The sequence below is a fragment of the Choloepus didactylus genome, chromosome 21 (genome assembly GCF_015220235.1).
Source record: "Choloepus didactylus isolate mChoDid1 chromosome 21, mChoDid1.pri, whole genome shotgun sequence".
Lineage (NCBI taxonomy): Eukaryota > Metazoa > Chordata > Mammalia > Pilosa > Megalonychidae > Choloepus > Choloepus didactylus.
This window is the reverse complement of record NC_051327.1, coordinates 26,680,915-26,698,107: the sequence shown is the minus strand read 5'-3', so window position 1 is coordinate 26,698,107 and position 17,193 is coordinate 26,680,915. Positions and strand designations below refer to the sequence as shown.

The 17,193-nt window shown below is 65.3% G+C and overlaps 1 protein-coding gene across 4 annotated transcripts in view; it reads right to left on the bottom strand.

The window, feature by feature from the left end:
• The window catches only part of PRKAR1B (protein kinase cAMP-dependent type I regulatory subunit beta), a 112,716-nt gene that overhangs the window by 23,063 nt on the left and 72,460 nt on the right, over positions 1-17,193 (bottom strand). For all 4 annotated transcript variants that reach the window (XM_037814073.1, XM_037814075.1, XM_037814071.1 and 1 more), the window contains 3 exons: positions 10,565-10,626; positions 10,323-10,369; positions 2,129-2,287 (listed from right to left, as the gene is read on the bottom strand). In XM_037814073.1, coding sequence (XP_037670001.1) covers positions 2,129-2,287; positions 10,323-10,369; positions 10,565-10,626 — 268 coding nt within the window. The remainder of the gene's footprint in view (positions 1-2,128; positions 2,288-10,322; positions 10,370-10,564; positions 10,627-17,193) is intronic.

Sequence of the window (17,193 nt, the reverse complement as noted above, 5' to 3'; positions counted from 1 at the left end):
GCCGGACCCTCGGCCGAGCTGGCCAGTTCAATATCAGGACCCACTGGCGCAGGTCCGAGGACCCCAGAGTGGGGAGGGGCAGGGGCGCTGCCAAGAAACTGCATTTTACAAAAATAGCCCCTCTGGTTGCAGGTGGGTGCAAAGCCGGGAGTGCAGAGGGAGAGAAGAGGGTCACCGTGGTCCAGAGAGGCCGGGGAGCCAGAGGAGGACAGGGCTGGGGGGCCAGGGGCCGCTGGATCACCTGCCACGAGACACTGCAGCAGCCATGAGGGCTCCAAAGCTGAGAGGCAGCTGGGACCTGCTCCTGATCCCCCACGGGGACCGGAGAGTGGGTGGCGGGCCGGGCGCCCAGCCCACCGCGACCAGTAGCACCAGGGAGGCAGCGAGCAGAGGAGAGTGCCAACTTCATCTGCGGGGCCTGGGTTCAAAGCCCACTCTGCCACCCACTCCTACGGGGCTCCAAGCCAGCACGTGCCTCTCGGAGCCTCAGCTTCCCCATCTGCACAATGAGGGAACCCTAACACCTGCCCAAAGGACCCCAGGCAGGTGGCACAGGGCAGCCGCCACCCCAGCCCCCAGGCCACAGCGTCCCGATGGGCTCTTGCAGGGTCCTGCCACCCCAGGCCCAAGACAGCTGCACACCCCAGTTCTGAGCCCCAGAGACGTCCGGCCGCCACTCAGAGGCCTGGAGCCCGCGGGAGGCTCCCAGCCGGGGGGGCCCCAGGCACCTCATCTGCTCGGCCGGAGACTCTACGCACCGGCTGCTGCCGGACTTAACAAACCGGGTTTTCACGGCGCCAACAAGGACCCATTGAGGGCACAGGCAGGCCGTCCGGCGATGGCACGTAGCTGTCAGGAACTGCTGTGTCTGTCCCCAGCACCATGTGTCTGTCCGCTGGAGCCATCCTGCATGCTCTGCCGCCCAGCCCCCAGACACCACAGCCATAAAAGGCCTTTCGCTCTAGAAATGACGCATCATCCCCACGACCTCCCACAGTTCCAGGCCCGGAACGCAGCTGTGGGTCCCCAAGCCCTCAGGGTGACAGCTCAGAACACATGGGCTGAGGGGGGCAGTCAGGGACCCACAGGGCCTGGCCTTGGAGGGGCTGCTGGGGGCCCCACTCGGAGGGCTTGTTGCCCGAGGCCACGGGTGAGGAGGGACGTGAGCGCTCCCCATCTCCCTGCCACTGCAGCCTCGGCCTGGGAGTCTTGCTAATGCCAGGGCGGACCTCAGCCCCTCATCCTCCCGGCCCCCTGCCGTCCCTCCCACCTCTGCCTCCATTCCCCCAAAGCGAGGGCAGAGAGGGGCCCCAAGAGCAGGGAAGGGTGTCACTGGGGCTGAGGGCCGAGGGCCGAGCAGTGTGGCCTCAGCAGAGCCCTGCCCAGCGGCTCCGAGCCAGGGCGGGTGAGCGGCTCCTGGGCAGCAGGGCAAGAATGGGGGACCACTCCCCAAGCCCCCACGGTGTTGCCAGCACACGGGGTACCACCCAACATGGGGGCACCAAGGCCACAGCCCCCCTACCCCCTGCTTTGTGAGGCGAGCTGGCCAGATGGATGACGTTCTGAGCCAGAACCTGAGATTTCAGGAAAGCCCAGGGCCCCCCTGCTGTGGCTTCCGCTGGGCCGGGCTGGCCGTCTCCCCTGGGAGGGGGTCCATGTCGGGGCGGCTTTCCAGACTGGGACCCCCAGGGCCTGGGTGCAGGGTCCTGAGCTCTCAATTCAAGGGCCTCTCCCAGGAGACACCCCCCGCGTGGCCCCCAGCTCCTGGGCCCCCCACAGATGGGCACCCCCAGCTCGAGGTGCGATGGGGAGTCAACTGGGCACGGTTCCTGACGCGAAGCTCCACGCCTGCCAATCTTAGCGCTGGCTATTCTTAGCGCCCAGGGACCCAAATTAACCCAGAGGAAGTGCCGGCTCCCGTGGTGGTTTGGGAACTTCGCCGCGTATGAGGTTCCAGCCACAAAACCTCACGGCCAAGACGGCCTCGGCATAGACGGCGGGACAAGGGCTCGGGCGGCACCTCTGCCAGGTGCACCCAGGGGGCAGGAAGCGGCGCGTCCCCCGCTCTCCCCAAACTCCTCCAGCCCGGCTCCGCGGGGGGTGCCCTGAGCGCCCCGGCCCCACTCACCATGAGGATGCGGCGGTAGCTGTCCCGGTCGATGCCCCACAGCTTCAGGTCCGTCTTGGCTCTCACGGTGGCCGCTCTGGGGGTGCCGTAGATCAGCGCGAGCTCCCCAAAGCTGCCCCCCTCTCCAATGCTGGTCACCCAGTCCCCGTTCACATAGACCTTCAGGGAACATGGGAGAGAAAGACAACGGGGGCCATGGGGGTCCGGCTGGCAGCTTCCTGCATCAAGGGCTGCTCCGGCCGGCAGGACCCCTGGGACCCCGACCTCGTCCCGTTGGCCCCACTTGTCAGGCCAAGGCATCGCCTCCGACCTGGCAGGGCCACAGCAGATTGGCCACGACTGAGCTTTGGGGACCTGGTGGCCAGTGGGGGCCCCATGGGGTGGCTGCCGTGGGCTGGGGGTACAGGCACGGGGGCAGTCTCTTGAGGCTCCGGCCCGCAGCCAGCAAACCCGGGCTGCCCGCACGGCAGCCCCACTGAGGGCTGCAACTCACGTATTCATTGGTGCCTCAGTTTCCCTAACGGCCACCAACAAGCCGGCTCTCCCACGGGCCGCGCCTGCTCTGAAGTGCCCCTGCCAGGCTCCCGCCTGCAGCCCCGGGCACACGCCTCGCTTCCCACCATTTTCACTCCCGAGCCCCCCGGGGTGCCCTCTCTCTGTCCACCTGGCCCCTGAGCAGCAGTGGCTCCTTAGAGAGCTCCCCACGGCGGTGGCTCAGGAGGGGCCGGGACAAGATTCCGTTCACCGCGCGGGCCGGGGCCTCTGGGCTTCGCCCGTGTGTCCGTGTGAGAATAGCACGGATTGTGCATTCTGCGGGGGCCACGCAGGCCCCAACCCTGAATGACACAAGGCGCTCTGTGTGTCCCCGGCCTGTCAATGGGCTCAGAGAACAGTTCCCATTGGCACGGTGGGGCCCGTCAGGAGACAGTGGATTGTGACGAGTCATGGAAGCAATTATTACTGAAATCAATGACTCATTATCCGATAATAACGACGCACAGTTGCCTGTTCGCACTGGGCAGGGGTGAGGGCAGGAGCGCCCCCCTTTCCCAGGAGTGGAGGGGACGGTCGTGTACAGGCCAAAGTCCACCTGGGGGAGGGACAGGCCCCCTGGAAGCCACCCGGAGGGATGAAGCGCGAGCCCCCAGCCCCGCTCTGTTCACAGCCTTGTGGGAGCAGGCGGGACCCCGGCTCCCCAAACAAGGCAGGCAGCGAGCCCAGGGCAGGGCTGGCCGGCAGGGCGGGGGGCTCGGGCCCAGGCAGGGTTGTCGCTCATCCACAGCCACGTGACAGGGGCCCCAGCCAGCCCTCCCTGTCACGCTGGCATTTTAAACAAACCTTCCCGCTGGGGCGTGACATGCCAGTGTGAAAGCACACGGATCTCAAGCGTACGCTCCATGGATTTTCACGCCCTCAGGTCGAGACATCCACCGAGTCCAGCTGCCCCCCAGGCAGCCTCCCCGAGGTCACTGCTGACCACGGCCCCACGTGTGAATAAACTAGCAAGGTGCCGGGCCAGCGTGCCCCCAGCGCCGAGGGTGTCCGAGCCAGCACGGCACCGACGCTGGGGCTGGTGCTGGTTCTGGCCCGCGTGGGGGGTGTCTGCAGGGCCCTGGGGTAGCGCGAACAGCCCGTGCAGAGGCTCAGGGGCGGCAAGTTTCAGGTTTGGGATGGGTCTGCTCGAGTCGGGGGCTCCACCCCCACAAATGATTGCGCAACCCCAAGGTGGCCCAGACTGGGTGCCCAGTGGAGCCTCGAGGAGGTGCTGTGGGGCTGTGCGTCCCCCGCTGAGGGTGTGGCCCTACTGGGAAAGGCGGTCTCTGAAGGGCCCTGGTTAGAGTGAGGTGGTGGGGCTGGGTGGGGCCCACGAGGAGAAGAGACTGGGACGCCGAGTGCAGGGAGGAGCTGCTGGCAACAGGGCAGACGGGCGAGGCCATGGGCCCAAGGTGAACCAGGCAGCGGAGCCCACTGCGGGAGGATGGACCTGTGTCGTTCAGAGCCGCCCGGCGTGCTCAGTGACGGCAGCTCCGGGAATGAGGGCGAGGGGCCGGTGAAGGGCGGCTGCGGGGGGCACAGGCAGTCGGGTCCGAGACGGCCACTGTGTCGCGGCCAGGCCGGAGTACGGGCGACAAAGGGCGCGTCCTCCTCCGGACACTGGCCTCTGTCTGCAGCCCACCTGGCTCCACCCCGGCCGGGCAAAGGGGCTACTTTTTGTTGCGCTTCATTTTGTTTTTTCTTCTTTTAAAAGAAAAACAGTGGGCGGTCTGTGGGGCGACATGTATGTCACGGACTCTTGGGCCAGCCCCACGGCTAGCGCCCCACCGCTCTCCCCTCCCTCGTTCGTTCTCTCTTTCGTTCACCCAGTGTCCCCTCAGCGGCCCCTCCGTGCCTGGGGACTCAGCAGTGAACACGACAGACAGACGCGTGTCCCCCTGGACTTGCTGACCAGCAGGGAGTCATCATGAAAATACGTCATTACAAAACACACCATGAGCCATGGAGAAAACAGACTACGGGGCACGGGGTGCTCCGGAGAAAGTGCTGCACTGCAGATGGTATCCAGGGAGGGCTCGGCAGAGGGAACCGAATGACAAGGAGCCAGCGCGCGAAGATCAGGGGGACGGAGTCCAGGCAGACGGGGACGGGCAGACCCCGTGGTGGGACGGGGTCTGGAGGGTCCCAGGTGCAGCAAGAGGCCGAGGGGTGCGAGACGCCCAGTGCAGGGGGGCAGTGGGTGGGCAAACGGGGAGGCTCGGAGAAGGCAACGGCTGGGACGTCATCCCAAAGCGCCGGGAGCCACAGAGGCCTGAGGGCGGCTCCTGGTGACGTTCCTCCGTGGAGCACCGTCTGGTGCCGCGTGGACAGCAGCTCAGCCAGCGGGGATGCAGGGGCTGGGGAGGAGTGTCGCGGGCACTGGGAGAGAGGTGGTGGGCGATACTGGGCACCAGAGCAGAGCTCAGCAAGTGGGAAATGCAAGGTCACGGGCCATGAGGGACCAGCCGGGCTGGCACTGTATGGAGGCTTCCGGGGGATTCCAGGGCTCACCAAGCTGCAGAGGCTGATCTGACCTCGGTGGGGAGGGGGCAGACATGGCACTGGGTGCAGGCAAAGCCCCCTGCACGTGAAGTCCTGGATGATGAGTCACCACGAGCACTGTTGGCGGCCAGACAGATGGACAGCCCAGGCTGCTGGGCGCCAAGGAAGCCGCCAGCAGATGTGCCCGCCGGCCGAGGGGCAGAGCAGGCTCTGCTGCCTCCCCGCTGCCCCCCAGGCCACCTCAGTGCCACACGCTCCGCTCCACTGAAGGGTGAAAAACAAGCCGCCAGCTGAGGCAGAGGGGACCTGGGGCTGCACGTGAGGACGGATCCGGGTGAAGAAGTGACTCCAGCACACCAAGGAACTGTTGTTTTTGATTCCTGAGGCGCCGAGGAGAAGCTAATGGCCCGTCTTCTTTCTTCCCAGGCTCCCACCAGAGTGGGGGCAAGTGATGTGAGCGGGCCTGGGGCGGCTGTGGCCAAGCCCCATTCTGCCCCCTGCTCTGCTGGAAAATTCCGTGCCCCGTTCTCACCACAGTAAACACCTCCCCGCCTCGACCTTCTTTTACTGTAACCACATGCACAGGCCGCGCTGTTTGCCTTCCGCAGGGGCACAGCCTCCAGCCACATCGCCCTGCCCTCGGGTTCTGCAATGGCGTCTGGAGGCCGCTGCCACGGGGCTCCCAGTCACCCCTTTGTGGACGGGCAGGCAGCGGCCTTCCTTGCCTGGGACCCCAGATCCGTCGGGGGCACCTGCTCCTCCTGCCGACCCCAGGAGAAGGCCTTAGGCGAGGGCCTGAGCCTCCGTCTCACAGGCGGCCTGGAGGGCCATCGGCCCCGCACCTCTGCTGTCCTTAGAGGCCCCACCACCTGCCCAGCCCTAGGGCCGGATCCCACCCGGGACCTCAACGGGGACCTCAAGGGGCTGGGGGGGGGGCCTCGATGTGCTTTAGGGGTGACACGAGGCTGGGGGTCCCAGCTGCCCGTGGCCTTCATGAGACCCACGACGCTGAGCAAGAAAACCGCAGCTCTGGGCCACACCTGCACAACACAAGGTCAGCGAGCGGCTGCAACAGGGCACTGGGGGACACAGGGCTGCCCCGAGCGCCTCCGAGGACTGCAAGGGGGGACCCTCTGCCCAGAAACCATGGGAAACGAGAGGCCACCCCGGAACCCTGAGGCAAAGGGGAGGCCCGGAGCCCGGCACTGAGGAGGGAGCCTCCGAAACAGCAGAGGCTGCGAGCAGTTAGGAACAGATGGGGCCTCCGACGGGGCCAGAGCTGAACTGATGTCCCCAGCCCGTGGAGCAGGCCACCGCGTGTCCTTTAAAGTAGAAAAGCTGTGCTTCACAAATAGAACACAATGGAAGATATTTTTATACCTAGAAAAGTGGATTAGAGCTCTTGGCAGCTCACGCTGCAGCAGGCACTCTCGGCGTCTCCCTGGAAAACCGTAATTTCAACCCAAACTCGTGCTCTTGGCATCCAGTCACCTGGCCGGCGGCAGAAGGGGAGGGTTGCTCCGGCACAGCCACAGCCTGACGCGCCGCTGACAAGGCCGGTCTCGGGCGCTGCACGGGGCACGGCTGTGCAGCTGGCGGCCCAGCCTCTCTCCGCCCCTTCCCCTCTCCCCTCTCACCCCACTGAAGCCCGCACCACGTAGCCTGCAAACGCCCCCACCAGAAACCCCACGTGGAGCCCTGGAACGTTCTAGAACCCCGGGGTCCCAGCTGCACCATCTCCTCTGCGCTCCAGCTCAGCACAGGCCGTTGACAGAAATAAGCAAAAGAACGCACCCCGGAGGCCTCGCAGGGGCCGGGGGCGGCCACGGGAGGGGCAGTGAGGGGCAGTGACAGCAACTACAGTCCATGTCCCACGACTCACCCCGGCGACCCAACGTGCCACTTTTTCATCCCCGATTCCCGACTGGGCACCCTGTGATGCCTCTAAATGTCGCCCTCCGGCCCTCCCCGTCCGCACGGGGCCCCCGGGGATGGACGGGGTGTGCACCCCAGCCTGGCGCACCGTCTCATGGGGTGGGGCCCTGAGCCATGGCCTTGCCGTCAGGGAACCCGGCCGTCCCAAATTCAAGCCGGGAGCCAGGAAGTGGGCTTCCGGGCACAGGCCCCGGGGCCCGGCGAGGGCCCAAAGCGGCTCATAGCTGCCGGGGCCGGGCGAGCGGGCAGGCAGGGAGGGAGGAGCCTCTGCCAAGACAATGTATTTGGGGAACTCCGGTTACGAGGTGACCTCACTTTTTCCCTTCGCAAAACTGCCTGCACACGTCCCCAGGCGGGAGAGACCAGCTCCGAGGCTGTGTGTCAGAGACGGTGGGAGAAGGCGAGGCCAGCCCTGCCCCAGTGGCTCCCGGGTCTCCCGGAGCTGCGGGGGTCCTGGGGGGAGTGGCGTGGGAGGGGCCCACCTGGGGGGATGTGAGTGTGAAGCCGCGTCAGGGAAGGGGGAGCCGCTCAGGACACGCAGGGTGCCGGGGTCCTCGGAGCCCTCGGCAGGTCCGGGCACCTGCTCCCGGGGTGGTCGTGGGTCCTGGGGCTGAGGGCTGTCCCGGTGGGTGCCCTGGGTGTCGCTGGGGTGCAGCCGGGGGCAGGGTGGTCCAGCTCCTGGGGGTGCACACGGGGGTTCTGAGGGGCAGTGGGGGAGTGTGCAGCATGGTGGGGGCGAGGGGCTGAGGGCACCGGGTGAGGCATCACCAGGAAGCCGGGGAGGGGGGTCCCAGCACGGCAGAGCCCCAGCTCCGTGCAGCCAGCTGCTCTCTCATTCAGTCTCCCCGAGTCTGACTGGGAAATGACGCGGCTCAGGAGCACAAGTGACCAGGGCCCAGCGATCCCCAGCCCCCTGGGGTTTGGGCCACTCCACTCTGCTGGGAAGGAAGTTCTCCTGAGACCCTGATGTCAGGCCCTCCTGCCCCATGAAAGGAGCAGCAAAGAACTCCGGGGGCAGAGCCCTCCTTTCCCACGTCTCTATTGGGGAGAACCTGGAACAGGGGCATGGGCACCCCCCAGGGTCATTTCCCGTCACTGCTACTCCAAGATCTGGTGACACACTTTAGAAACGTCTTTCAGATTGAACTGGAAGACGGGTATGACTCAGTGAACACAGAAGAGGGAAGAACATTCTGGGGGGCAGGGGACATGTGCCAAGACCTGGCGCTCGGTGGAGCCCCCAGCCCAGATGGGGAATGATCAGGGACGCGGCCATGCACCTCCAATTCGGCATTTATCCAAGAGCAGCTCGGAGTGGTTCTGCCTGGCTGGGAGGAGCGGGCCCAGGCTGGGTCTTGCAGGATGAGTAGGAGTTCACCAGGCAGAGCAAGGACGGGGCAAAGCGGGCACAACAGCCCTTCACCGATTTCCTTTGGATGGCGGGTCTCCCTCATCATGCTCCTACCCCCCAGGGGCAGCAGTGACGCCCGTCCCATGCTCAAGTGTGTTTGCAGGGCCGAGCGAGTGCCTGGGACAGAGCAAGTGCTCCATAAACACATGAGAACGAAACACCAGAAAGGGATGGGGAGGAGAGGGCAGGAAGCTCCAGGACAGAGGTCACTGGGGAGGAGCCCTCGGACCCCACCAGGGGCCACGCTGGCCTGGAAGCCGCGCCCGGGGCCCCACCAGGCCTGGGGAGGGGCTCACGGCTCGGCCCAGATGCCGAGGCACAGCAGGGTCCCCAGGGACACTCCCGGGACGGGCCCGGGCTGGGCAGCAGTGCCCCTGGGGCCACAGCTGTGTCCAAGTCTGTCTTCTCCGTTTCCTGGGCTGGGAGGCTTTTTTTAAACCTGAAGCAGAGCCAGCAGGAGGTGACTGAGGCCTGGCAGCCGAGCCTGGGGTCGGAAGCCGCCAGCTCTGCCTTCTAATCCGCCCCCTCCAGACTTCCTCTGTGGTCTCGCAGCCCTGCGGCCAGCCGCTCCTGCCTCGGTTTCCTTCTTGGGCGAGACCGGAGGTCCCCAGGCACGAAGACCTACCCCGAGGCTCAGCACGGAGAGCACCACGACCAGAGGAAACCCAGACCTCTGTGTCCGAACCGGCTCACACATCCCCTCGCCCAGGCGGCAGGGTGGTGAGTCATCTGATTTCCTGTGCAGCCGGCTCTCGGAAGCGAGGGTGAACCTGCTCGAGTTCCCAGAAACCCGACGATGACAGGGGCTTGACACGGAAATAAATAAATGCCCACCCCGAAAATAGCTCGGGAGGAACAGGGACGTGGGAACCGAGGTCAAGGCTTGGAATGACTCTGCTGGGCAGCCGGCCGGGGGGACGGCCCCCAGGCAATGGCAAGCGAGGCCCGTGTGCGAGTCAGGGTGAGGGCCCAGCTTGACAGGGCTGGCAGGGGTCTGCAGACGAGCTGCCCCTGGCGCTGCGGTCCTGAGTCCCACAGATGATTCCAGAGCCAGCTGGGGCAGCGGTGGGCGTTTGGGGCCTCCCTGGGGTGTCCTGAACCCCTTGGCCCCACAGTGCTGGGATGGCCCCGTCAGGGGGGTTCTCACAAGGCCCCGGCTGCAGGTGGGGAGCAGCTCATGGGGCCAACGCAGAGCAGCGGGGAGCCGAGGCGTGGGCCCAGGGCCCAGGGGCATCACCAGCAGCAGCCAGGACCCTGGTGGACGGCGTGGGGGAGGCTGGGGCAGCTGAGGAGGCGGCTCCTGGGAACGCGCGTTCTGCCTCCTGGAGCGGCTGGAGGAAAGTGCTGACCAGGAAAGACGGAAATAGATCTGGGAGGCTGAGAAAAAGGAGAAGAAAACAGTCTCCCGGGAGGCACAGCTGGGAGAGCTGGGGTATCGGAGGAGCAGGACGCAGCGTGGCCATTACAGAGTCGGCACCTCTCCAGCTACTTTTAAGAACGTTAACAGCCTGTGAAGTCGAGGAGGGTCAGTGGATTGTGTTGGGGGATGTGGAGTAAAACAGAACCACAAAAACGTGCAGCCTCGAACCCCGACAGAGTCCGTGTGCAGGGGAAGCACACGGAAGCGGCCGCGAGCAGTGGCTCCACGCACGCCGCACTCCCCACACCTTCACCCCTGACCAGGACGGGCCGCTCCGAGGGGCTCTTTCCAAACCCACTCGGGAGTGACCCGGCGTTGCAGGGTCTCACAAGCTCTCAAAACCCAAAGTAGAGAGGGGCTGTATTTTCCAGAAACCGTTCAAAGATACTCACGTCTACTTCTCCTTGATCAATTACGTAGAAATTATCTCCTTCGTCCCCTGTAACGAGAAAAAAGATACACATGATACAGACATCAAGACACTGAGCCACGGTGTCTCCGTTTCCCTTCAGTCTCTGCAGCCTCACGGCCGCCAGGCACGTCAACCTTTCTCAACAACGAGGCCATTGCTGAGACGCCTCGTGCCGCGTCTCGTCGGTGGACACGGTGCCGCAGCCTGGCCTGGGGGACCCACCTTGCTGGATGACCGTCTCCCCCGCGATGTGCGTGACCGGGAACATGGCGTCGAAGATGTCACTGCAAAAACAAAACACATCCTGCGTGGGCGCCGGGGCCCGGGCAGTTCACACGCCGCCCCCTCAGCCGACACTCAACACCGAGCTGCGCTGCTCCCGCTTGTTCGTCTCAAAAGCAACTCGTGTTCCTCAGGGAAAACCAGACAATCCACATAAGTTAAGAATCCTTCACAGTCCCAGCCGACCAGAGATAACCACACAGGCACCTCGGCACATAAGGGCCAGGGTCAGGGTCAGGGCCAGGGCCAGGGTCTGGATCAGGGTCAGGGTCAGGGTCAGGGCCAGGGTCAGGGTCAGGGTCTGGGTCAGGGTCAGGGTCAGGGTCAGGGTCAGGGTCAGGGCCAGGGTCAGGGTCTGGGTCAGGGTCAGGGTCAGGGTCAGGGTCAGGGCCAGGGTCAGGGCCAGGGTCTGGATCAGGGTCAGGGTCAGGGTCAGGGCCAGGGCCAGGGTCAGGGTCAGGGTCTGGGTCAGGGTCAGGGTCAAGGCCAGGATCAGGGCCAGGGCCAGAGTCTGGGTCAGGGTCAGGGTCAAGGCCAGAATCAGGGTCAGGGCCAGGGCCAGGGCCAGGGTCAGGGTCAGAGTCTGGGTCAGGGTCCGGGTCAGTGTCATGGCCAGGGCCAGGGCCAGGGTCAGTGTCTGGCTCAGGGTCAGGGTCAGGGTCTTGGTCTGGGTCAGGGTCATGGCTAGGGCCAGGATCAGGGTCAGGGTCTGGGTCAGGGTCAGGGCCAGGGTCTGGGTCAGGGTCAGGGTCAGGGTCTGGGTCATGGCCAGGGCCAGGGTCTGGGTCATGGCCAGGGCCAGGGTCAGGGCCAGGGCCAGGGTCTGGATCAGGGCCAGGGTCAGGGCCAGGGTCATGGCCAGGATCAGGGTCAGGGCCAGGGTCAGGGTCTGGGTCAGGGTCATGGCCAGGGCCAGGGTCACGGTCAGGGTCTTGGTCTGGGTCAGGGTCATGGCCAGGGCCAGGATCAGGGTCAGGGTCTGGGTCAGGGTCAGGGTCTGGGTCAGGGTCATGGCAAGGGCCAGGGTCAGGGTTAGGGTCTGGGTCAGGGTCAGGGCCAGGGTCAGGGTCAGGGTCAGGGTCTGGGTCAGGGTGAGAGTTAGGGTCTGGGTCAGGGTCAGGTTCTGGGTCAGGGTCAGGGTCAGGGCCAGGGTCTGGCTCTGGGTCAGGGTCAGGGTCAGGGTTAGGGTCTGGGTCAGGGTCTGGGTCAGGGCCAGGGCCAGGGTCAGGGTCTGGGTCAGGGTCAGGGTCTGGGTCTGGGTCAGGGTCTGGGTCAGGGTCAGGGTCTGGGTCAGGGTCATGACCAGGGTCAGAGTCAGGGTCTGGGTCAGGGCCAAGGCCAGGGTCAGGGTCTGGGTCAGGGTCTGGGTCTGAGTCAGGGTCTGGGTCAGGGTCAGGGCTATGGTCAGGGTCCGGGTCAGGGTCCGGGTCAGGGTCTGGGTCCAGATCAGGGCCAGGGCCAGGGTCAGGGTCAGGGTCTGGGTCAGGGTCTGGGTCAGGGTCAGGGTGAGGGTCTGGGTCTGGGTCAGGGTGAGGGTCAGGGTCTGGGTCTGGGTCAGGGTCAGGGTCAGGGCCAGGGCCAGGGTCAGGGTCTGGGTCAGGGTCAGGGTGAGGGTCTGGGTCTGGGTCAGGTTGAGGGTCAGGGTCTGGGTCAGGGTCTGGGTCCGGATCAGGGCCAGGGCCAGGGTCAGAGTCTGGGTCAGGGTCATGGCCAGGGTCAGGGTCAGGGTCTGGGTCAGGGCCAGGGCCAGGGTCAGGGTCTGGATCAGGGTCAGGGTCTGGGTCAGGGTCTGGGTCAGGGCCAGGGCCAGGGTCAGGGTCTGGGTCAGGGTCATGACCAGGGTCAGAGTCAGGGTCTGGGTCAGGGCCAGGGCCAGGGTCAGGGTCTGGGTCAGGGTCTGGGTCTGAGTCAGGGTCTGGGTCAGGGTCAGGGCTATGGTCAGGGTCCGGGTCAGGGTCCGGGTCAGGGTCTGGGTCCAGATCAGGGCCAGGGCCAGGGTCAGGGTCAGGGTCTGGGTCAGGGTCTGGGTCAGGGTCAGGGTGAGGGTCTGGGTCTGGGTCAGGGTGAGGGTCAGGGTCTGGGTCTGGGTCAGGGTCAGGGTCAGGGTCTGGGTCAGGGTCTGGGTCAGGGTCTGGGTCAGGGCCAGGGCCAGGGTCAGGGTCTGGGTCAGGGTCTGGGTCCGGATCAGGGCCAGGGCCAGGGTCGGGGTCAGGGTCTGGGTCAGGGTCTGGGTCAGGGTCAGGGTCAGGGTCTGGGTCTGGGTCAGGGTCAGGGTCAGGGTCTGGGTCAGGGCCAGGGCCAGGGTCAGGGTCTGGGTCAGGGTCAGGGTCTGGGTCAGGGTCTGGGTCAGGGCCAGGGCCAGGGTCAGGGTCTGGGTCAGGGTCATGGCCAGGGTCAGAGTCAGGGTCTGGGTCAGGGCCAGGGCCAGGGTCAGGGTCTGGGTCAGGGTCCGGGTCAGGGTCTGGATCCAGATCAGGGCCAGGGCCAGGGTCAGGGTCAGGGTCAGGGCTAGGGTCAGGGTCTGGGTCAGGGTCTGGGTCCGGATCAGGGCCAGGGCCAGGGTTGGGGTCTGCTCAGGGCAGGATCAGAGCTGGGGTAACCTCCGTAAGCACCTGGCACATAACCTTCCAGACTTGCTCTGTGCACTTGGTTTTTGCTATTCTGGTTTTTACCGAGTGGGGTTGCACTCCAGATGCTGCTTTGTACTCCAGTTAAACAAACCAACAGGTGGTGGATATGCCTGGAGCCCGCCATCCACCCCGAGGGCTGCTTTCTGCTTGTTGTTGATTTTTATGGGGGAGCCTTGCAGGGGGAGGAGCACCCCAGAACTCTCCACGCAGCCCCTTTCCCAGTCGACCCTCGGGCCTCGCCCATGGGGGCCCTGAGCCAGCTAGGCACTCGCATCTCTAAAATTATCTGTGACGCTGACCTTGCAAACAGGATGCCAACGGGTGCAGAGGCCGAGCTGGCAGAAGACAGGAAGGAGGGACCATCACCTAACACAGGTGTCCAGGACTCCTTCCACAGTGCAACGACCCCCTCTGAGACCCCGTCTCTGGGCTCCAAGCACATCACAGGGCTGGAACCTCCACTAGGCTGCCCTCCTGCCCTGACCATTTAAGGAGGCTCTGGTAAAACATTTGAGGAGTTCACGGGTGCTGACCCAGGCTCGGGGTGGCCATGCGGCCTGCAGGAGCTGGGCCGGGATTCAGGCTGCACGTCCTCCCCTAGGAACGGCGGCTCCCGGCCGGGCAGTGCCTGTTCTCCATAAGGAATGTTCTTGAGGGAGGCTCCCAACTTCACCAAGAAGCCTCCTGTCTCCTGTGATCCCTCTCGGATACTGGCGGGGGTCAGTGGGTGGGGGGCTCAGGGGGCTTCGGAGGCACGGAGGGGCCCGGCCGCCTGGCCCGCTGGTGCAGGGACTGGAAACCACAGTGCAGGGCTCTTGAAACGATTTCATTCCTCCCTCACAATTCAAAAACCACCAGCTTATAACCATAAAATATTTCCCCAAAATGCCAAAAATAATAGAACAGACACCGTGTACCCACCGCCCGGATCTGGCTGATGTTGCCGTTTTGCTGTATTTGCCTCCGTTTGCTCTCGGCAGGGAAGCACCTACCCCTCCCACCCCAGGGCCGTGGTAGGGGGCTGACCGAGCCCCCCGCACCTGCTATTTGTGCTTTATTTGATGCATCCAAGAAAAAGGTCAGTTGTGACCTAGTGGCTTTATGTTCACATAAATGCATCCTTTTGTAACTTTTTCCACCTCCCCAAGTGATGTTTTCTGAAACATATTTACATGAAGACACATAAACCCAGGCATCCCTTTAACTCCTGCCTGGGGCTCTGGGCCAGAAGTCACCGGACCCACCGATCCCTCGTCCTCCGGGCCTGGGGTGTGGCCACAGGGTTGGCCAAGAAGGGGGAGGCAGGTGGACACGGGTGTGCCCCCATCATCTCGGGGTCTGATTTCCCCCCAGCAATGGGGGCTGGGGTCCGCTGCACAGAGGTGGGGGGAGCCTCCTTCTGGAAGATCTGGGTCCCCACGCAGGGCCCACTGTCCCCCACGCACAGGGCACTCCCTGGCCACCAGGTCCCGGCCCGCGGAGACGGGAGCAGCAGGGACCCAGCCCTGCGGGGGCAGTGAACATGGGCCCGCTCCTTCCCGGGGAACTGCCGGTGCCCCCGACACCCCTCGGCTCCTCGGGCAGCCTGGTCCCCTGGGGTTCCCGAGGCCTTCGACCCAAGCCTTCTCAGCAGGTGACGGCAGGGAAAGGCCTCGGCCTCCTCATACCCCAATCCGGAATCGCCTCGGCCCAGAACTTCGGGGGACCCACATGTGGGCTGCGCCCCCCTCTGACAAACCCCAGGCCAGCCCCTTCTGTGTGAGGGTCGCTGCTCGGCAGCACCCAGGACGCAGGTCTGGAGTGAGATGCAGATGAGTGGACAGCCTGGCTCACGCCCCTCACCCGGGGGGCCAAGGGCCTCGTGTCGTCCGGCCGCCCCCGTGGCTCGGCTGAGGTGCTTCGCCAAGGTCAGGCAGCCCGTGGGAGGGGCCGGGCTGTAGAGCTGGGCGGGCAGACGGGGGCCCCAGAAAAGGCCTTGGGGAGCCAGGGGAGGCCTGGGCGGCCCCAGCCCACCTCGGCGTCTGCGTCAGCCCCAGGCAGAGACCCCAACCTCCAGGGCCAGGCCGGCGAACACCGGCCACCTCCGGGCGAATGGCAGTGGGACGGGCCCCCATCCAGGTCTCGGCTTGTCAGGGGGGCGCCGAGCCCAGTGGTCCCGTGACCCGGAGCTGCCGGGGGCGCGCACAAGGACCCCTGGCATCAGTCCGGCAATGGCAGCCGCGTGCCAGACACACGTTCATTTCCGTTGAATTGAAGACTATTGATTTGGTTTTGTCACTTCGGGTCGGGGCGGTTTCTCAAGCTGAGGAACCGTGTGGACCCAGAATGGGGTTTTCCAGGTGCGGAGCACGAAACGTGGAGTCGTGCGCCTGGTGTCAGCTGGGTCAGAGCCGGTTATCAACACACATGAAACGTCAACCTGCGGGACGGGAACATCTGTGCCCCGTCACGGCCTCGACAGCGAGCCCGGGGAGGGTCCCCACAGCGACTGCCCAGCGCTGCCCTGGGTTGGAAGCTGTGAGGCGTGGACGCCGTCTTTCCGGAAATCCTGCTGCTGAGGAAGCGTGAGGCGCCGCACGGGCAGCTCGCCCACGTCCTCCGCGGGGTGGGCCCCTCCCACACGCTCACGGCCCCGGACTCCGTCCCCCGACCCCACGGGTCAGACAGGTCAGGAATCCCTTCTCTGGACCCTTTTCCTGTCCTGGCCAGGGACTGCGGAGAGCCCGGAAGCTGTTTCTCCTCAAGAGTACAGCCGCCCTCCCCTCCGTACCCCTTCCCCGCTCTCGCCCCTCATCCGCCCTCTCCCCGTCTCTCCTCCCCCTCGGTGACCACGAGCCCCTTGGGGGTCCCTGCCAGTCGCTCCCGGCCTCCTCCCACTGCCCACCCGCATGTCCCTGACAGCAGGCTCTCAGGGCAGCGTGGACGGGGGGTGGGGGAGGAGGGACCCCCACCCCAAGGTGGCCGTCACCTGGCGCGGGGCTCGGAGGGCGAACAGCGCAGTGCAGAGCAGGCCGCGTCTCCTTTGCTCATCTGCGGGCTGGGACTCTACGGGATTCCTGGCCGACAAGCAGAGACGGGGGTGGGAGGGCCACAGTGGGGCAGCTGAGCCAGCGAGGACCACAGGGGACGGGACCGTGAGGTCAGGGGCCACAGCATGGAGAGGGGCTGGTGCCCCGAGTGCCGGGACGGGGAGGGGCAGAGGCCGCGCGTCCGTGAATGCAGAGCCGCCATCTGCCCTCGGGTTGCAGCGTCGGCCACACTCCAGCAGGTCGGGACCATGTGTGTTCACACACTGGACAGCAGTGCCACCCGTCGCACACGCGTGTTCTACACGTTACAACACACACGATCAGCACAGCGCGGCCCATGTCGTGAGTTGAGTCGTGACCCCTGGTCCTTTGGAAACAGGATTCTGAAGACGCGACTGATGGAACGAGGCTGTGCTGCACCAGCGCGGCTGCTCAATCCGCCCGTGTCCACGCAAGAAGGGCACACGGCCATGCACAGCGGGAGGAGACGGCACGAGATGGGCAGAGCCGAGTGGTGCCGTGAGCCGAGGAAGCCCACGGACTCCACGGGCAGTGCGGCACTGCCACTCGCCGCAGTCGGAGTTCTGGTCCCAGGAAGGCAGGAGGACAAAGGCCTTGTGTTTTAACCCCGTTTGTGGTGTTTGTTATGGCAGCGCCGGGGCAGCAAGACTGTGAAGTACGCAGTCCAGGGACACAACACGGCACGGTGTGACATTGTAACTGACAACACGGCACGTGTGACACTGTAACTGATGACACGGCACGTGTGACTGTAACTGACGACGCGGCACGTGTGACACTGTAACTGACGACGCGGCACGTGTGACACTGTAACTGATGACACGGCACGTGTGACTGTAACTGACGACGCGGCACGTGTGACACTGTAACTGACGACGCGGCACGTGTG